Raw genomic sequence first — 22,043 nt, forward strand, 5'->3', positions numbered from 1 at the left:
GGCTGGGGGCGCGGGCGGGAGGCGTGGGCTGGGCGGGCACCGCCCCTTTCGGGCGTGGGGCTGCCGCGGCCGTTAAGGCCGTTATGATGGTTACTCGCCCGCCCGCTGCGTGCGTGGCGGGTCCCGACGCTGCCAGCCCCGATGCGGCGCCCGCCCGCTCCCCGCGGCGGGGCTCCCCGGGAGGCCGGCCCGCCCCGCGGCACGGCGCAGCGCGAGGGAGGCCGCCGGCCTGTGGGAGCGCGGGTCTCGGCGGTTGAGGCAAGTGAGTACCGGGGACGCCGGAGGACGTGCTCCCTGCGGGGCTGCGGCTGTAGCTGTAGCGGTTTGCCCCAGGGAAGGAGCGAAAGCCCTGCCAGGAATCGGCGCGTCCCCTTTATGTTGTTATTCGTAAAAAACTCAACTTCAGCTCCCACAGAATTGGTGCCGTTGTTGGCGTGTGTTTATCTGGTTCTTTTTCAACACATTCAAGTCTAGTCGTACTTACGCAAAGCATTTCTTTGTCGTTTTAACTCCTTGAAGTGTTCCCTAATCTCCCTCGCACACACCAGTTTGGGAAGCCACAGAAGGGGGTCTGTTCTAAACGGTCCATCTACAGTCAGTGATAAAAGCCTGTGGGAACCCACAGGAATTTCAGGGATTAATAGCAGCGCCTTGCTGTGAAGGGCTGGCCGATGTGATACAAAGCCTTGCTTGAAAGGGCTTGCCAATGTGATACAGCTTTTGGGATGTGGCTCTGATGGCCTGGGGTGACTGTAGTACTCCTTGTCTCCTGGAATAGCACTTTTCCCTTAATATTCGGAGCGTTTGTGAGAAGGCTTTATTTACCAAAGCATGTATCTTTAAAATTAAAGAAATTCTTCCACTTATTTCCCCCCAGTTGCTAATGTTTGCTTGCAAGAAAAGATATGAGGTGCACACAATGAGGAAATGCCAGCTGGAAATGAAGTGAAATTTATATAATGAAAAATCATAATTCATTATGATGGAGTTCTATAAAACACTTAAATGCAGTACGACTCTGCCTTTTAACCTCTGAACAAATCTCCAAGGCCAAACTGGGAGTGGATTTTCAGGATTCAAAGTGAACTGAATGTTGTGTGCTAGCAGAATGGTATTGCTAATGTATTATCTACAGACAACTATGGGAGGTACCCTTCTGCTGCAAGACCTTCCTTCTTGGCTTGGAAATAGCTCTATATTCCCAAGCTGGGTTAGCGGCACATTAACTGATCAGATGAACTGCAGAATTTCTGAGTATCAGCAGATATAACGTGTGTGCTTTGCTGGATTTGCAAATGTCCATGACTTTCACTGGTTTGTTTTTTATGAGTATCTGTTATGTGAAACACATGGATACTTTTCCTTCTCATGCCTCTGTTCCTTATGCCCTGCATGTCTGGGTTATAGTAATCTGTTCTGAAATGGCTTCAGCAGTTCCTGGCTTCCACTGGTGGGGAATGCTGTTTGCCCATTAGATGGCATTCTGAAATCTGTGCTGAGGATGATGCTCCAGAAAGAGTGGAAACCAGTCTTGGTTTCTTTGTAAAACACATTAAAACTAAACACATGGTAGGTAACATCACTGCTCAATGTTACCAATCATATGAGTTTTCTTATTAAAGAACATTGTTAAGAGTCATATAAAGTAGTTGGAAACTGTGGGAAAGATGAAGATTGTTTCAAGATTCAGATGTAATCATTGACTCTGTTCTTGCACAGATTTCTTCCTTCCGCTTATCTGGGTGAATTTGTTTTCTGTTGTGGAATGTAATGAAGTCTAACTTTCTGTTCTTGGTTTGGAACAAAATCTGCCTGGTGACCATCTGCCTCTCCATTAAGATGAAGTATGACATTGTTTTAGGCAGTGGAATGATGAAAGATTTTATTGAAAAAAACAAATGGACACTTTGCTTTTTTAAAAAATCCTGGCGCTGGCAAACTGTATCTTTAAGCAGAACTCTGCATACAACAAACCTGTCACTGGAGCTTCATACTCACTCTATGTATGTCCTTGTGGCTTCCCTAACAGTAAATTGGACAACCAATTCCTGTCAGAATAATTCAGGTTTTTGTTTAAGTGCCTAAATTTGCATTGTCCTATCTGAATCCTCATTCAGAAACTGCTGGGAACATAAGGCATCAAAATCAGAGGAACAACGGCTCAATGACCCAAAAGCAAAAGTTCTGATAATAGAAATACTAATGCCATTATCTTTGTAACTTACGAAGTGTGTTTCTTACCAAATTTTTTTCTAAAACACAGAAGCAGTAATAAATACTCTGTAAATATATGGATTATCTTTACTGCTCTCACTTTTTCTCTAAATCTCTAAGCTGGACCAAATCTTAAAATGAGGGCAGTGACATTTCCCAGCAGGATTTGTTTTGTCTGTTTTATTGTTGCCACTTATTAGTGTGACGTATAGACTCCAAAGCATTGGATTGGAACGTAGACTCTCCTAGGCAGGTGATTAACAGTAAATAAGTCTGCTCTTTAGCAGAGTTTTATTTGTCATTTTTTGTGCCAATATGAGCCTTAATGTCCCAACGTCTAAGAATGGTTTTCATAAATATGACTATCTTACAAAAAAAAAAAAAAAAAAAAGACAGTCCCGTCCCCGCCCCGTGAGTCCATAACTTATTACTAGGGGTTTTTTTCAGTTGGTTAATTTGTGCCATCTCTTCCTCTAGGTGTCAAAATCCTAAAAGAATCCCCAGTGTGCAGAAGGGGAAGTTTCTGCAAGACAGTCCGGACAAGAAGCAACCTCAGGTGGGTCAAGGGCACAAGAAGAAAGCTGTTGTGGTGGCTCTTTCCATTACCACAACAGCACCAGGAATAGGTGCCCTAGGGCAGATGAGCTATGAGCCTTTATTGCTCCAGTAGCAAAAGCAATAGCATGATACAGAGTTGTTCTGATCAGATAATGGTTCCTTTTCTCATGCGTGTCTCCAGTGGGTCAGTGTGGGAATACCTGGGATGAAACTGGTGTCTGGACTGCGTGTGAGGTGGGAGGAGTTGGGCGTTTCGGCAGTGGATGCCTGAGGTTGTGTAGCTGTACTCATCTAGCAATAGTCTTGAGCATCTTGGTTATTATTGGTCATTGCTTAGAAACTTTCTGAACATCTCTTTATTTCTTTCTCCCCCTCTTTTTATTGATATGTTCCATCAAATAACTATATTACAGAATCTTGTGTAGCAGTTCTTTCAAGCTACATTTGCTGCATTTCTTCACGTTGCATAAAGTGACCTTTCTGTCAGACTCTGCTCAGGCTTGCCCAGCTACGCCTACCTAAACCCTTGGGAACCCACCCACAGAAATTGTTTCTGCAAGTAAGACTTCTCCACAGCATTGAAAATTCTGTATCATTTTGAGTTGTGGTTCTTTCTTAGCATAGCTCTGCTGTAAAGATTACAGGCACTTACAGCTTGATGGTTTATATAGTCCTTCTAATCTAGTTCAAAGAGACTTGATAACTGGTTTTTAGCTTGCAAAACCTGTAGAAAAAACTCTCCTGACATCAATACATTATGTGTGAACAGACCAAATAGGACCATTTTTGCTGTCACCAAGAGTTGATATTAGGATGTCCCAGTATTTCTTATGGCTAAGTGAATTGTTCACTTGTTAGTTAGCTGACATCTTGTTTAACAAAAGAATTCTTAAAAACTCTCAGACAGAAATGTGTCTTTTTCAGTGTAGTGATCGCTATCATATTCCAACAGTAACAGTTGTTAGTTGTTATCAAGAAGAGATACTGACTGGGAAGAATACTGAGTCCCACAGAAAATAATATTTGTGATTAAAATACATGTCAGTGCAGTAGTGATTATAGCTCATCTCTGTGTTGTTGTACAGTTTATGTTTGTAAAAGTAACAAAGAACATGATGTGCTGTGTGGAATTACCTCTGTAACAAAACAAATGTTCTCAACGTGGACTTCGACACACCCTCTCTGTACTTTGCTTTTATAACATTAGTTTGTCAGAGTAAATCTTCAGAGTTACACTTAACAGATACATGATACTTTAAAATTGTTTATTTCAGACGGTTATAGAAAGTAAGTGAAAGTAAGTGTTGTGGCTGAACCCAGGACAGTAAGGCAGCAGTAAGTTCAGCTGTCTTTCCGGAAATAAGAGTCTCACTTCTCTGGTGTTGTCTCCACATGCTTGCACATGTTTTTTTCAATAGTGCCAGTGGTGTATACTCTGTTGTACTTGGGGGTGTGAATGTTCTCCTCTTTTTAAGTTAGTCTGAAGAGGATATTGTGCCTTCAGCCTCATGTCAATGTTTACCCTGGATGTGATGTTTTACTATGGAGTTGAAGCATCTGTGCAGTCTCTTGCTTCTTTTTCAGTTCATTATCTACATGCCATAGTACTGTATGCATTTTAGTTTAAATCATACAACAGCCAGAGGAATGATCCCACTCATATGAAAATACCTTTTTATGCAACTACATTGTAAACCTACATCTAAAGCTAAAGCATTGACTTGGCTGACCCTTGCAGCCATTAATTTTGCTGCCTACTTACCAACCATTGTGGTTTTGTTTGCTTTTCTGAAAGGGGTATTGTTAAGCACAAAACAATATCATTTACTTTTGGTAACCATTTCACTGTCAAGTCCCCTGGGGGTGATCACTTCCTTTTATCCTTATTTAATTGTTCTAGCTGAACCATTTCACTTCACATAAGTGGAAGACCTCTGTCTACTTTGTTGCTTTAACCTAAGTAATTCACTGAAATTGAAAACTCGTCCTAGTAATGTAGATACAGCCTAAAAATTTTGTGACTAAGACTTAATCTTGAAGCTGTCTATTACAATTCTTGGGGGAAATTGTGTGTTCTCATTCGCGCTATAAGAAATCTGGACAGATTTTCTTCTGTGTTGCCTCTAACATTTCCTCTAACACACACGCTTGTTAGTTAGGAAAGAAATTCCATAGTTTTGAAAACTGCTAGGTTTTCACATTCACATCTGAATCTAAATTCAGATTAACTTTCTCAATGGCATTCGTTCTAGAGCCAATGGACTAAACTATGTCCAGGAATGAAATTAGAGCAGAGCAAAAGCTTCACTATAGTTAAGATTGAAAACCCCCTCTTTGTTCAAAATTGAACTCTTCTAATATTCTGAAATCCCTGTGTTTACTTGGATGTATTGAAATTTATCATGTGGTAAGGGATTAGTGTTCTGAGTTTTGGATCAACAGATTGGGGATTATTGAAATACAAAAGAAAAACCTTCTTTGAATAAACATGCGTGACACTCAAACTGAGCAGCTCTGGCTCTTTGTGTGAACTAGTTGGATGAGAAGCTTTCCAATTCTGTGTGCTGTGCTTTTTTTTTTTTTTTTTTTAAGCATTCTGTGGTGTCTGAGGTTTAAAAGTGGAGACACAATCTGGCTGTATTCTTTTTCAGCCAAACCAGTTCCTCTATGTGATTTAGAATGTAGCCCTAAAAGAGCGCAGCTGTCACAGCTTGAGGGGCAGTCTGGGGCTGGTAAGGAATGGCACTGGCTTAATACAATTTTGCTTCCAGACACCGTTTTGCGAGGATAGCTTTCTTATCTGGGTGTGGGTTTGCAAAGAATCTATGACTCTGTAAGGGGAAGAGAATGTCTGAGTTGCTGTTGTGGTTTAAGCCCAGCCAGTAACTCAGCACCATGCAGTCATTCCCCTTCCTCCTCCGGGCGGGATGGGGAGGAGAACTGGAAGAATGTAAACCCCATGGGTTGAGTAAGAACAGTCCAGTAACTAAAGTATAATATAAAACTACTACTACTAATAATAATAATGGTAAGGGAAATAACAAGGGGAAAGAATATAAAACTGAAAGGGGAAAGGAAAAAAACAATAAACACATGTGATGCACAATACAGTTGCTCACCACTCGCTCACCCAGCCCAACCTGAGCAGTGATCTGCCCTTCTGGGTAGCTCTCCCCAGTTTATATACTGGGCATGACGTGCTGTGGTATGGAATACCCCTTTGGCTAGTCTGGGTCAGGTGTCCTGTCTCTGCTTCCCCCCAGCTCTTTGTGCCCCTCCTGACTGGAGAACATAAGAGACTGAAAAGTCTTTGAGTTAGAGTAAGCGCTATTTAGCGACAACTAAAACATCAGTGTGTCTTCAGCATTGTTCTCAGACTAAAGCTGAAACACAGCACTGCACCGCACCAGTTACTAGGAAGGAGAAAAATAACTCTTACAGCTGAAACCAGGACAGTTGTCCTTCTCTGTGTTAGGAAATGGGACGGTGTTGCAATGATCAAATGAACAAAGTAGAGTACATTATCCAGTGCTGTGGCTTCATGAGCTGTTCTGTTTCACTTTCTGAGGATGCTGCACTGAAATAATGGATTGCTATGCTCACCTTTAATTTCTAAAAGCTGGAAATTGCTGGATTTCTGTGAGACTTGCTGTATCTGAAGGGAGCTCAGTGTAGCATATGTGACCCATTTTTGGTGTTTTGAAATGGTCTCATCTGCTCTAGTTTCCTCCTTTGGCATTTTTAACATTTTGGTTGGTAGGTTCTTCTGCATGTAGACCAAGCGAACTAAATATTGTCTATTAGTAGATTCTCAGGGGGCTGCCTTGCTGAGCATTTATCCCAGAAGCAGCATGGAACTGACCACACTTTTGAAAAGCAATATCAAATGCAATATTTGGAAAATAGCTAAACTCTACAAATAAGAGTAAACCTAATATTCAAGATTTGGAGCATCTGTTTCTCAAACATTGAGGTCTGGTTCCCATGTTGCTTTGAGATCTTCAGGCATATCTTGCAGATAATACAAATAAAAGCTTCTAAAAGCAGGAAATAAAGAATTACGGTAGTCTACGTCATCCTTTTGCATATCACTTTTTATTCTGGTCAAGCCTAAAATCTCCTGGTTTGGGTCCTGTGGGGGTTTGTGCAGACTGACTCTGCACATGTACGCTTTACAGCCAAATGTGATCCAAGGGTGGCAGACAAGCCATTTCTTCTATGGAGGCCATTGGGGAACTCTGTCACCTGCTCAGGAGAACTCTTCTAGACATGCAGCTCTGGGTGTGCCACCTAATGTGGAGGTGCTTTATGCTTTCCTTTTATGATGTGGTGGAGAAATACAGGGTGAAAGTAAGGGAGCTGTGTCATTAATTCTGCTGTACTAGCAGAGGCTGAGGAAGTTGAATTAATAAGCCTTTACTATAAGCAGACCTATGTGTTTTGTGTGTGTGGAAGACAATTGGTAGGCAGCAGAATGGCAAAATGAGGGAAGGGCGTGACCTGAGACGGTTGAAGCACTGGTGTACGGCCAAGGTTTGTTACTGGCTACATAGCAAAGTCTGGAACCGTATATTTAGTTGCTGCCTGTGATTATGTATTTAGGTATAAAGGATGCCAGGCAACCAAACAATTGTTTAAATGTGGGATAGTCAGCCTGTCTCTTTAATAGCATGCAGACTATAAGCAGTTCACGTGTAGTTCCCACACCAGGAATAATAAGGTGATCTGCAGTGGGATTATGCCAGTCCAATTCTACAGTCTGAATCCCTGTTAGTGGGAGCAAGTCAGGCAGATGGGATTTCTGAGTCTAAAATGTATCATGCAGGCACCCACCCACTACTGCTCCATCCTTTAGCAGTGTAGGAGGATCTCATGGTGGTTGGCGTCAGTTTACACCTGTGAGTTAGCTCTGGGGTTTCCGATTCCTGCACCCTCGAGTTCAGCAGACATGTTCTGGATCTTAGCCATAGAAAATTTTAGCCTCTAATGTGTAGTCAGAAGAGTTGGCCATCCCTGTGCTGATGGTTCCTAAAATGCTAATATGTAAAGTAAGAAGGATGAACTAGAAACTGAAGTATCATGTGAAGAATGTTTGGATGAATGAATAAAAGGGGGTATTTCTGACTCCTTCATCTTCTGAATGACTATTTGTAACCATATGTAACACGGACTAACCATCGCGAACATGTGAACTCATCATGGTAATGCCCATTTCACTCTAATAGTCTGTACAGAACGAAGTATATAGAAATCATATCCAGCCAGCTTTAGGCTTTAGGTAATGGTTGAGCCCAGCTATAGTGAATAAAATGGATATATGAAATCTGATTAATACTTATACTCAGGATTCTGTAGGAGTCAGGGTGAATGTAGCAGTGCAAGCACATGCTAGGGCATGACTTCCTGGCTGGGACAGAAAGCTCTCACAGGATAATCTGTTGCAAGTAAGCAAGGTCCAGGTATGTGTAGGCATGCTCTGCAGCAGTAGCTGTTTTGGATTCAGGAAGCCTGGTGTGGAGCTAGACATAATGAATAGCACAGGAGCTAGGCTGATGACAGGGCTTAAACCATGACAGACAGCCACTCAGGTGTCTGCAGTGGTCTAGTTCTTCTCCAGGTTGGGTCTACTGAGCGTAATGTAAAGCTCATGGGAAAGCAGTTCAAAACTTCTGTGTCACAGCTGTATAGAACTGCTCTTTGCAGCAGTATAGCTACGTGCCTCTAGTGAGCTTGAGTGTGGTGCAGATTTGAGCTGGCTCTGGATAGAATTATTCAGGTTCATTAATATCAATCTATTGGTATAGATTGGAGATTAATCTATCCACAGAAAACAGAATTAGTTTTGTTTTTTCTAGCTAGCCAATCATTGGTAAACTCAACCTGGACCTATATGTTAGAGGAAATTCTTCCAAGTTACGTTTTTTCTAAATTTAAAAACTCTTAGGAAGTGTAAAAGAAAAAAATCTTCACAAACAGAATTAATATAGCAAGGCAGTATGCTGTACCCTTCTGGAATCCTGATTTCAGCAACCCACAGATTCCTGAACTCTAGAAATAAAGAATTTATAGCGTACTCCCACACAGTAATTCTTCCATAAAGAAATAATCGTTCAAAAGCATATTCTTACTGCAAAATGTAGAGCGGAGCATCTCTCCAGCTCATAGTCACTTAAGGCTGTTTCAGACAAAGAACATCTGCTGAATATAGCAATCATTTTGCTGTTTTCTGCATGATGCTGTCTAACACTGTGGTTTTATTTATGTGTTCTGCAGACTGTATCCATCCAGCTGCTCACAGTATCCACAGCAGGGAGGCTTTGGGAGTCAACACTAGGACAAACTGTGTGCCGTGCCGTACTGAAGGAGGACATGCAGGATCCCTAAAGCAATGTGTGTCTCTCTTCTTGTTGGTTACTTACATATGCATTAGGCAAAATGAAGGACTCGCCCCATTTTCTTCCAGTTGGGTTTGTATCATTACTCAGGGTTAGAATTGTGTTGCTACAGCTGAGCTGGAACTATGCCTAGCCCATTGGATGCACGTGATATGTTTGTGAATATTTTCCATTATTATTGCTGTTTTCAGAAAGCACAATTAAGTTTGAGGATTTGAACATTAACAATATTTCTGGAGCTTCAGATTTTTGTTCTTCATCTCCTGAACGTTAGGGAAAAAAAAAATGTTTTGTTGAATTTGATGTTAATTTCTTCCATTCATTTTATTTTTAACCTAATATGTGAATTTTCCTCCTCGCTGTGTGAATCATGCAGGGCTTGGGAGAAAGGGCAGTCAAATTTATAATACCGCTCCCTTTTATATTGTAAGAATTGACCTTTTCAAGGGATGTCTGCAGAGATCTTCATTCACACCTTGAACTTTTCAAGGGTGTTGCAGGCCTTTGTGGAATCGGTATTTCACTGGGTAACTAAAGCTCTAATTAAGTTTTGCTAAAGTGAGCAGCTCTTAGCTGTTTTTTCAAATGTAAAATGCTGCTACCTTCAAGGCATACCTTTATAATTTGTTGGGATTTTTGGTTTAAGAATGGGCATTATTTGCATATAGAATAGTATACTACCTGTCTGTTAGACAGAACTGTTAATTTTAGAACTGTTTAAATTTGAGTTGGCCAACACTGCATTATAAAGGAACATTCCCTTCCTATTCGTTTAAATGGGAGTCAGCCTAAAGGAGAAGGAACAAAGCACTACCATCTATACATTACTACCTACCGTGGGGCAGGATCCATGTATGCCAGAATCATCAGCGGTTTAGAATTAACCTTCAAAAAAAATCTCAAAAGTTACATGGTATTATATGAACTAGTTTGTATTTCTCATATTAGGTACATTTGCATGAAGTGCTGCCTTGGTCTTAACTTGGCAGTTAAATCAGTACATGGCTTGTACTGATTTAAGAGACTTCCACAAGAGGGTGCACCCGTTCAACAAAATCCCATATAAATCAAACGAGTGTGTCTCCATTGTGGGCATTATTTTCTATCAATCATTTTATGTATTAACTCATGGATCTAAATCAACTTCAAAATGGGATGGATGCTTTAATCTGTTGAATGTCCCAGAGGATCTCACTGGTGTGTAACAGATACATGATTAAATACATAATAATTTGTGGGTAAGCAAGTCAGTAAGTTTACTTTTGAACAAGAGACACTGTGTCCAGAAGTCCTGTTCATACGGATGAAAAGCTGTCTTCAGACTCTAGTCACAAAATGATATTTAAACATTTGAGGGTTTCTAGTGTACTGAAATTTGTTACCTGTTTCTAAGTTATGCTTAATGCCCTGCAAATGCACACTACATGCATCTTAAGAATGAAGTTTTTGGATTTTGTTTAGTTAGTTTTGAAGCATCATTAACTTTTCCCTCAGACTGCTACAACACCGGATAGTACAACTGCAGAAGGAAGCTCCATGTATAAAGATTACTTCTTGAGAGACTGCTGACTTGAGTATGACTGATACAGGGTTTTTTCTGTTTTGATTTTGTGATAAAATTATTTCCTGTTTCATAAGATAGATGGGAACTCTTAGTAAACACTTAATCTTAAGTTGTATAATGTTACTGTACTGATACGCTAAAAGCATTGAAGTGTGCTGCTGCATGTGTAGGCCAAAGTTCTAGGTCCGTTTCCCTAAGACTGCAGCCCTAGAATAGTAAGATATCTCTGCAGAAATGATTAACAAATTTTCCAGGCAAAGGGTCTGCTTTTTGCATGATGCATTCCCTGTCAAAATACATGTATCATAAATCACCTACAGAGATAAGATTATCTGATGGTCAGCAAAATAACTAGAAGAATGGTGCTATTCATATGTGTCATATATGCGCTTTTTTCTGAGAAATGCTGTTCTTGCCGAACTTTCAAGTCTGCTTTTAAAGCTTGTAATTACTAGTACAAGATATTAAAACAAGATGAATTTGAGACCAAGGAAATTACTATTTTTTGTTACTGCTAGCTGCAAATGTAAAAGTTAGGTCTGGACTCAAAAGGTTTCATTTACTAATATTGATGGATTGCAACTGTTCTAGCTTTGATACTTTTGAGCAGTGTAAAAGAGAAGAATGTGAGGTTTTACTAAAAAGTTACCGCCACACAGTGAATATGTCATTTATCTAGCAAGATTTCTATTTTAAAGACTGTAACCTCCTTCTATTTACACCAGTCTAGATTATCATGTGTAAGCAGATGATGGTTGAGTTGTTTTTTTTTTCTTTAACTTGCTTGTGGATAGTACCAGAAAAATAATCTTTGTTTATATTTTTTCTTAAAAACACTGTAGGTATGGGTCATTGCTGCCCTCCAAAGAGCCAAATGCATCTACCAGTCAGATATGCAACACTGCTTAGTTATCTAAGACTTCTGGCTATATCTGATAGCAATAGGGCACAAGGAGGAACAGTAATTCCTGTAGTTACTGTAGATCATATTGCTCTAAATATAATGGCATTTGCAGAAGCAATTCTTCATTCTGACAGTGTGTGGAAGTCAGACACAGATACACAACACAGATGCCCCTTCTGTGCCCCCCACCAAAGTATGATCCCAGTTTCTTCTCTAGACTAGGCATCAAGTGTTTACCTGTCCCCAGGGGTCTTCCTCCTGTCCTCAAGCTGTATGCACCAGCCTGGCCAAAGTTCGGTCAATGTTGAGCATTTCCAGTGGAGGGAAACATTAATGATAAGCAAGCTTCATCTCAGCATGTTTGGACCTTGAAATTTCTGCCCTCCTGATCGTCAGGACAGACGAAGAGAGATGTATCCCACTAGGTGTCACTCCAGCAAAGGCCACCCCAGTACAGGTGCTGAATAAACCTTTGCTGCCCTCCTCTCTCTTCATCAGTGAAAACTGGCTTGCACTTTTTTACCTTCATATAAACACAGCAAGCACTTTCATTAAAAAAAAAAACAAAACGAAAAAAACTAAAAAAAAATTAAATTGTAAGCCTTAGTATTAAGAGGGAGGACAGAAACATGCACAGAAAATAAAAATTCTAGTTATGCAACTTGTCAGAGAAAAAAAATAGGTTGACATATATTATGAAAAATGGACTATTGCAAAAGTCTAGTAAGTATAGAAGAATCAGCACATCCTGATAACAGGGTGAGCTGATCAGAGATTCTCTTTTCCCATCTGTGAACTTCTCAAAAATGTCTACACCATTGACCTTTCTTTTCCCTTGGTACTTACCTAACCTGACTTGCTGGCATATGTCCCTGTCAGAACAAGGGCAGGGCTTGAAATGTTACTTGAAAGTGATCAGCATTTATCATCAAGCATTGGTACAGAAAAGAACTCTTTGGTTAATTTCAAAGCATTACAGTAAATTTAGCTACATGGATAAATTCCTTTCATATTGATTTCTATAAAAAATGCACATCCTTTGTTCAGTACTGTAAAACATCAATGGATTGATTGTTTTTTCACTGTTAAATCAAAGTCAGAAGTTTTGTATTTTTGCTAAAATAGAGCTGGCATAACTTTGTAGTTTGTTTCCCACTGCAAGTAATGGTTCACTAGTTTAAGAATAACAACTGTCATTCCTTTTTCTAGTTTTTGGCATCCATGTCTGCTGCTACATAGCAAAGAAGGAGTCATAGACATTTGTATGTTCTCTTGGACTTTGGTGTGCTAAATAATTGATCCAACCTGTGAAATGCTGTTGTGTGAGTCAAGGGACCTGTGTCCTCTTCCCGTTGCCAGTGACTTGTTACTTAACCTTGGCAATGTCTCATTTTGTATTTTTGTTTAATTGTTAAAGCAGACAATTAAGAGTAAGACGATCTTGGTATAATTGTATTACATAATAATGATATTAAGAAAAAAAAGCTTGAACTGTAGATTTCAGTATTTTATGTAGTAATAATCAGTACTGATTTCTTTACTTGTGAGTAAACTCCAGTGCTAGAAAGCGATTAAAAAAAAAAAAAAGGAAAAAGTAAAATGTTATGTAGTGACTGATTAAATTGGAGAAATGGTAGACAAGTTCTTGGAGAAAACTTGTACTACTGAAGTCAACTTCATTCTCTTCTTGATTTGCTGCATACAGTGAAGTAGACTGTTTTAGACATACAGAGTATAAGCACATTGGGAACAGTAGCACTGAGATTCCTCATAAGAGGAAATTTTTTAATCCCTTGAAATCAGTGAAGACCACCTGCTTTTCTGCTGGGTTGGCTGGCAGAAATACATTGAGCTAAAATGAGAGCATGTGGCAGTGACTGTTCCTCTCCCTTTTCCTTCTCGCTGAAAATGCTGAGAGCAAGAGTGTGCAAGACAGACCTGGGACACAATGGCTTCAGAGAAACTGAGAAGGTGCAGTACACCTTTTGTGTGCTGCCTTGGTCCAGAGTGTCCTTCCAGTTCCCACCAGCATTTGCTGACTTTGCTGCATATGAAACATCAGAAAAAGACAGTTAACCTTCCTGTGATGGGATGTAGCTTAAGTTAAAAGTGTTAATTGTGCAAGTATTGAGGTAGAAAGGAGGTCATGTTTCTGTCGCTAGAAAAAAAATGCATTGGAGCCCAAGAACACTGTTTTTTGTGTTTGATTTGTTGTTCTTTTTTAGCATGAACATTTAAGTCAAAGACATTTCCCTTCTTTCATCAGCAAATAAGTGAACTGTGCATACTGATTATTCCATTATTTGTAAGTCAGAACTGTAAATGGCTGCATTCGCTCTGATGCAGTTTACCATTTGAAAGAAATAATTAAAGCTTTCTTTCTCTTGCTTAAGATCTAACTGTGCATTTAAAAATGAGATCATACTTTCATGGTGGTCATAATTGCTTTATATATTTGTGTGGGGTAGCCTCAGAAATGGATGTACAATGTGCTGGTGTGCTGTGATGTATTTCCTTTAATTATACATTTGTTTTGAGAAAGATGGTTATTCCAGGCCTCTGTCTTCCCTCAGTTATGTCCCTACAATCTCACTGCAGTGGGAGTTGTGCGTACCTTTGTGTGCAGTTCAGCCATATGTGCTACTTATTTATATCTCATGCATGAAATAAGCTCTTCCAAACACATAATTTCTGTTCTGGTAATAGAAGATAAATGCAAGTGTGTATGCAGTTCTTTCTTGCTAAATGAGGGTATGACACATGGCCAGTCACCGTACTTGGTAAAGCTCTTGTTTTGTCATGTCCACACAGACTGAGGTTGTGCCTGTCTGATGTTTCAGACGATCAAGAGTTCAATTAATTTACAGATGATAATTTGTTTTCAGTGCCTATAGATAGCGATGCCTCCTTTACTTTGCCTCTCTTGTGTCATTCTAAAAGAAGTCAGCTCCAACTGCATGAAGCTCAATTTTTGTAATAGGTTTGTGGAAATGACATATTCTCCCTGCATTATAAACACAGCTGTGCAGCATTTTCAAAGCACACTGTAGCGCTTGTGCCACCTTAAAATGACAGTATCTTTCCAGGTGCATGGATTTTCTATATACGTAATTTCATAAAATCCCTGAGCGCAAGGAATGAAAGACCAGTTTTATTTAAAAAGAAAACAATAACACAAATAATATAATAGGTGTTCCATCAACATGAATTTCACCTTCTGAAGTTATCTACCTCTTTATAAGTTATTTTACCTGGCCACATTAGCGATGCAGATGTGCTTAATTCGGGGGGGGGGGGGGGGGGTGTGTGGAGCCTGTGTGAGTTGATGGCCATGTCCTGTTGGAAGTTTCCTACGGCACTACAAGAGCATGATTCACCAAGGAAGCATGCCAGGCCATTGCACCAGCAGCTGAACGAGCCCATCGTGCTCTCACACACGCACAGCGTGCAGCCAAAAGATGACAGCATGCTAATGGCTTTTGGACAAAAGAAAGTTAACTATGCTTTTAACAAATTTCACCTCGAAAATACGGCATGTAAATAAATAGTAACGTACTGTAACTCCTTGTACTTGGTGCACTGCATGCTTTTTCAGACCGTGTCACAGGCAGTGAAGTGCAGGCCCAAATCCTGGCAGCCCCATGCAAGGAGGGCACTAAGCTCACTCTATGTTGGTACAGAAAATGAGTCACGGTGACTTTAAAGCGGGATGGGCTTCTGCTTTGCTGCTTAGTCATTAGTTAGTGTTCAGTGAATAACTTAACACTGTGAAATTCAGTAACGTTTGGAAGTTGAGAGTACCGACTTTGGCTTTCGTGAGCGCTTTATTCCAGCGTGCTGCATGACTTCCAAGCTGTAAGGGCTGACATGGTGTTAAACTCACAAGTTCTCGGAAGCAGGTCCCTGCTCGCGTGCAAGCGCACACGCACGCATGCCTGGGCGCACTCGTTGGCCTATCGCTGCTTGTTTTTTGCCTGAGGAAATCCTCTTCGGTAAGGCACTGGGGCTCTCAAGGTTTGCAGAAGTGAGACCATGTGCTTAATGCGTGATAAATCAAATGCAGAGGGATTTATTACACCTTTATTGCTGGGAACGACCCGGTCGCCGCGCCGTTTTCTCTGGTGTCGCTGGTTGGCTGCGGGTTCCACACGAGGCTTAAGACACGGAAGGACACGAACGGCGGCCGCGACCCTGGAACGATGCGTTCCTCAGCCGGCCCGCCGCTGGCGCCGGCGCCGGGGGAGGTGGCTGGGGCGGGGCGGAGCGGCGGAGGGGGCGGGCCGCCTTCCCGGCACAGGCGGCGGGGAGCAGCCGCGCAGCCGCCTGCAGAGCGCTCTCGGGAAGTGATATTTAAAACAGCGAGGAGAATATGTGAGGAGTAGAGGGAGCTGCCGGGCGGGCCGGTGTGAGCCGTGGGACACCTACCGCTGGGCGGGCAGGGCGTCCGTGAACCCGGGCTGCCGTTCCCCGCAGCGCTGGGGCTCGGCTCCGGCTGCTCCCTCCCTCCCCTCTTCCTTTCCTCCCTGCGCCGCCGTCTCTTGGTAACCCCGAGAGCAACTCGAGAAACAGCCTGGGAGTTGAGAGCTGGGACACAGGCGTTTCTGCGTGTTTAAGGTGGAAATACTGGCGTGCGAACACCCGGCTGTCGCAGTCGGTTCGTCTGTTATTTTCTTTTCCTCCACCAGAAGACTAATCTCGTTTCGAAGCTATCCTTAAATTGGGCCAGAATCGCAGGACTCTCGCTCGGAGAGAGCAAAAGCCGGTAGGTTGCTGCGGGGGGACCTGCCGCTCGCAGTGGCTTCAACCCTGCAGAAAGTTGTGGGGCGGTCTGTCCGTCAGGGTTTGCTTGCTCTTTGCTCTTGTTAGGTTTTGTGTCTGGGCTGTTGCTTATATTCCTTATTTTAAAAAATTTATGTTAGGACCACTAGACTTGCTTTCTGCAAGCAGAGGGAAAGGAGGTGTGGTTCGCATGAGATGGCGAGTACTTGGGGACTGAAATCTCGCAGCAGATTCTCCTCTGTTGAAATCTATTGTGCAAATCAGCATTGCTCTTGGTGACTGTTAACGTTGTTTCTAAACAATACCGAGTGATTTGGGGTGTTAAAAAATAGAAATGCCAACAAAATCTGATACTCTGATTCTCACCGTTTTCTATTTTTAGAGTTACTGGGGGATTCAGCTGTACACAGTAATAAGGCAGTTCTTTAAAAATCACAGCAAAACTTAAGCGATAATCAAGTGAGTGATAACAATATTGAGTTAACATTAAAGATACTGCTGAAAGTGACCAGAAGTTACTTAGCAACTTGGCCCAGCAGGACTCCTCGGACCCTGGGAGAGCCTCTTGCATGTCGCCTCACCAGGGCTGTTAAACCTGGGTGCGATGAAGTGAAGTATCTCATTCGTTTCAGAGTTGAGGATTTTTAAATCTTGGAAGTTATTTGAAAGTTTAAGGTACTCTTGGTGGTTTAGAAGGAGAAACGCCTGGTTTGTCTGTGGAAAAATAACACGTACCAGTAAATTTGAACTTTATTTTAACTGGCAAACAAATCTAGTGGTTGCTTTAAATTTAATCTAAAAATGGGAAACTGTAAAAGTACAACTTTTTTTCCTTTTTCCTGGCAGTCCTGATGTGCTGTTTCCCAGATTAATGCAGAAGCCTTCTAAACGCATGTTCCAAAATAAGGAAGACTCAATGAGAAATTTTGCAGAGCAAATTGTCAGTAGTAAGAAATTATTGCTAAATTTTATCCCTTTTCTGGGATTTTGTTTTGAAATGAGAATTACTTTGTTTGGAATGCATTTATCCAGGAAGTAATCCTTAATGTGCTCCACTCTAAGCTTTGGGGCTACGTGTGAGGAGATTGAAGAGGGTTTAATTAAATGTAATCAAATATTACAAGATTCCTGATTAAAAGCCATAGAGCTTGCTTTCTGGTGACGTATGAGACATACTATTTATTTGTACTTCAGAAAAAAAAAAAGAGTTTTTCATCTTAGAAATAATTTTTTTCCTCTGTTCCTGAGTAACTAGCAAACTAGCACCCTTTTGTTTTCTTCACTGCCCAATTTTAATTCTTGTTGACCAGCCTAGCAAGAGGCAAATGAGCTCGGTGTGTCACAGCAGGGTGACGGAGTGCAGCCTGTGCATCTGAGTCAGTGCGAGAGAGTGTGGGCATGTGAGAGCGGCTGTGGGATGACGTGGGAGTGTCTGGACGTGTATGAGACTGTCAGTGTCAGATGCATAGCAGGAGGAACAGGGTGTAAGCACTTGAATTCCTGTGTCTAAAAAAACAAGGATTAAATCCTGGCCCCTACTGGCGCTGGTATGAAGTTTGCTGTTCTTTAAGTGAAGCCAGCAGTTTGCTGCTGCTGCTGGGTGGATGCGTGAGGTTGTATGAGGGAAGATATATGTGAATGGAATGGGAATGTGTACATCCGCCTGCTTATCTGGTGGGAGAAGAAATGGTGTGTGAATGTTTAAAGTGTGATGGGAACATTCAGGGCTGTATGTCTGCTAATGCCTCTATTCCCAGGTCTGTGTGTGAGGGAAGCATAAAAATTAACAATGCAATGTTCACTTTTGAGAATATAATGAACTAAAGCGCTGTTTATTATTAAACATCATCATGAGGAGGAGGGCATAAGCCGATTCCCCTTTCCTGCTTCCCCTCCTTCCCCCCAGGGACTCTGTGTGCGTGCCTGAGTGTCTCTGAGACTTCATGTGAGAGAAGACGATGAGTGTGTGTTTGGGATTAATTAGCCTGAGTTTAGCTGGTTTCATGCTTTACGTGCCTAGGGGCTACCCACAGTCACAGAGAGGGGAGGAGTTTGCTGTTGCTGGCTTGAAATCCTCTCCAGGGGTGATCTTGTTCGTGTCAACCATGAGCAATTAGAGAGATTAACTGTCTTGTTTTCCTTTCTGCCCTAGATTGATTCTTGCAAGGCTCTGGGACATTTGAAAGTGATTTGGAGAGAGCAAAGTCCGTGTCTGATGGACACGGAACCAAAGCCATCGTGTGTTGTGCAGCAGGCTCACTGCCCAGGAATGAAGTGCCCTCCTTCAGAGGACTTTCCTCCTCAGATAAGACTGTCAGAAAAAATACCACCAGTGAAGCCTTGCTTCAAGAAGAAGCAGCAAGTGCAGAAGAGACTGGACACAGAAACTCTCCGGGCTTTGCGGCCAATCTTTACCAGTTTGCTGGGAGCTGGGACCTTGGATAGGGTCTTTGTGCCCCGAGGCCAAAGTGGTGGTCATAGTGATTTATGTGAGCCTGCTGTGAAAAAGACTCTGGACCTCGGTAGTTCTTGTCCCCAGTCTGATAATAATGTGACTGTGCTGATGCCAACAGCTCCAAATGTGCAGAGTCAGTTGCCAGTAGCTCGTCCTTCTGGGCATCCTGAGCAGGATGTCCAATCGGGAGAGCAAGACCTCTCACCAGAAACTACTCCTGGAACTGCTGCTGATAATAGTAATGAATCATTCCAGGACCATCCTTTGCACCCAGCTGCTAGTGATGGTGCAGCTTGTCCTTTGTTCCCAGACAAGATTCTGGAAAGCTGCTCATCTGGCTTATTCCAAGAGACTAGCTGTCCAATGCAATACAATTTGAATCTAAGCAATAAATTCAGTGCTGGGATATTCCAGGACAAAAGTGAAGAAGCTTCTCTTGATCTGGTATTTGAGCTTTTGAACCAGCTGCAATATCACACCCATCAGGAAGATGGAATAGAAATTTGCGTGGATTTTCTCCAGGGCACTTGTGTTTATGGCAATGATTGTCCCAAACATCACACAGTCTTGCCGTACCATTGGCAAGTGAGGAGGACAGCAACCCAGAGTTGGCAAAGTGTGACCAATGATTCCCAGGAGCATCTGGAAAGGCTCTACTGCAACCCTGACAATGACAGGATCAAAGTGAAGTATCGGTAGGTAACTAAATTTACTCCCTTACTAGCGAGGGTGCTTAACCGAGCTGTGGTGCAGAAGTATAACAGAATGTGCATTCTTTTTTTCCTGATGTTTTGTCTACAAGTGTTTTATAAGCCCTGTGATGATGTTACCTGAATAATAACTAACAAGTTTGCCACAACAGAAGAGTCTTGCACGCCTATTAAAATTACTGTTTAGCATCTGGAAAGTATTCTTTGAAGCTGGAAGACTTGAAGTGTGTGAAATAAGGAAATTCCAGCTCTGTATAAATGGAGTTGATGGAGACTGTTGTGTAATATCGTACTTGTTCTTAACGTTCCTAAAGAGTGGTTTCTCTGTATTAGGAAAAGTGGCAGCGTGAATGAACCTTTGCAGCGATTGAAACAGGAATGATACAGCAATTGTTTTCTGTCACTGTGAATATAGATTGGCTGTGTGCACTCCAAGCATAGGTTTCATTATTACATTCTAAGCAACTAAAATCAGACAGGTGCTCTGTTAAGTCATTTGACTGGAAATTTCATATCGTTGGTAATATGTGGTGATGTTTCTGCTAATTCACTGTGAACAACCTGAGCAATACCTTCAGAAAAGCTGATCTTTTTTGTCATCTAAAATTGTTAAACCATTTATTAGAAGTTATTGTTTCCTCTATACATAGTAGTGTTTATCTACTCATTTTCTGAAATTAGAAAACAGCTTTTAAGTTTCCATGGTTATGTTATCAATTTAGGCTTAATCCTGCATCCAGAAATCTAACCCAAAACTTCAACTTTTGTAATGCACATTCCATTTTGAGTAGTGGGAGTGCTGATGCTTACAAGTTCATCAGATCTATATAGTCCATGTTCGTGTGAAAGTGGACTGCTTCCCTCACCCCCACCCCGCACCCCCCCCCCCCACCCCGGAGGAGGCATATCTTGTCTGCCCTGCCATAACTTATAAACCTGGTGCAACTCATTCCAGCCATAGGCAGTTCAAAGTGATGCTTCTGTAGTTGTGTAGTAAAAACTTCAAATTGCATTTGCCATCTGAGTCCTTGTTGATTTGTTCTCACTGCCTCTACTTCCTTCCACTTCCTGAGGAAGTACAGCACTTCTTCCTAAGTGTTTAAATTTTCATCTACTAGGCTGAGATTTCTCATTAGGCACCAGAGACTCAGTCTAATGCTTAAAATAAATGTGAGTCATTACTTTCACCTAACTGGATGTTGGATTAGGCACTAAAACTCGGGCTCCATTAGCCTATGGATTCATCCTTTTTCCTGAAGGCAATACCACGTTCACTGAAAATGAAAGTGAAGTAGTAAATAAGAACAGAATTGTCTTGAAGAAATGTTGGCCTCTTTAATAAAAAAAAAAAAACAAACCCACAAAAACCCAAACACCCCCCCCCAAAACCAGACAAACTTGTAACTGCATAGCAGATAAAATTTGCTGTATTTTAAAACAGAGAAACTTTCATTTTTTCCAAGTATTTAAAATCATTTCTGAAAACAAAACAGCAAATGCAGAAATAAGATAAGCCCGTACAAATAATTTAAATTTGAGTTCTCTGCAAATGAGCAAAAAGTTTTCTTTTTGAAGCCTGTATCACAGAATCCATCGCTACACATGAGCTACGTGTTCTAAATGACGGTGTTAAGAAAGATTAATTAAAAAAAAAAAAAGCTTCATAATTGCTTAATCATCTCCGGCCTGTAAAATTGGCTGAACAGCGTTTTCTGCCTTTACACTTACTTTGCAGGTTTCCAGTCTGGTGGGTATTTCGGTCTCTTGGTACACACAGTTTCTGTCTGACCGACCCATTTGGGAATAAACTTAGTGGGTGTGTTGCCAGACACATGACATTCTGTTGCTGTGCATGAAGTCAGAGAAACAGAATGATCTCAGAAAACCCAGGTGTGCTGCAGTTGGTGTGAAACTCCGCTGTCAAAGTGAATGCAGATTCTTTGAATACAAACTAGACTTCATCTTGTTGAGTTGAACTGGCTACCCAGTTAGTGTCTGTCTAACCATTTTTTTCAAGTAAAAACAGTCTACCGAGACTAATAATTACTTTAAACATCAGTATTTTTTAATTTTCTGCTTTGAGCTGCTAATTTTATAGCCTGTACTCTTCCTTCTCTTAAAAGATGTTGTGAAGGTCTTTGCTCCAGTCACTGCTGCAAAATCATGCCCCAGTGCAAGGTTGGGTACCTGTTGTAAATTTATGATATCTACTTACCATGGAATGATAAATTGACAGTTTCTGTAGCTCTTCCATGTATTTCATCCCTTGGAAGAGCTTCATGTTTGGTGGTAAGTATCGGTGAGAAATAAGGAGTGAAACTTCCTCTTAAGACTAGAGCTTCTGATTTCAAACACTGAATATAATGGGCCTTAAAACCTAGTTTTAACATGGTTTTAAGCTACATTTTGAAGTGGGGGGCAAATATTTTACTATGTATCCCTGCCAGTTTCTTCTAACGCAACA

General features: G+C 41.4%; 1 protein-coding gene across 4 annotated transcripts in view; it reads left to right on the forward strand.

Annotated features, from left to right (window-relative positions):
- The first annotated feature begins 12 nt into the window (after positions 1–12).
- TIPARP (TCDD inducible poly(ADP-ribose) polymerase) overlaps positions 13–22,043 on the forward strand; it is a 41,603-nt gene continuing 19,572 nt past the window's right edge. Inside the window, exons 1-3 of one of the 4 annotated variants that reach the window (XM_030493962.1) lie at positions 13–262; positions 2,692–2,770; positions 18,567–19,564. In XM_030493962.1, the coding sequence (XP_030349822.1) occupies positions 18,630–19,564 (935 nt within the window). In that variant the 5' untranslated portion in view covers positions 13–262; positions 2,692–2,770; positions 18,567–18,629. Of the gene's footprint in view, positions 263–2,691; positions 2,771–15,907; positions 16,398–17,829; positions 17,962–18,566; positions 19,565–22,043 lie in introns of those variants that run through there. The other 3 variants (XM_030493965.1, XM_030493964.1, XM_030493963.1) reach the window with 3 other exon arrangements.

The sequence above is a fragment of the Strigops habroptila genome, chromosome 8, assembly GCF_004027225.2.
Source record: "Strigops habroptila isolate Jane chromosome 8, bStrHab1.2.pri, whole genome shotgun sequence".
NCBI classification, from domain to species: Eukaryota; Metazoa; Chordata; class Aves; order Psittaciformes; family Psittacidae; genus Strigops; species Strigops habroptila.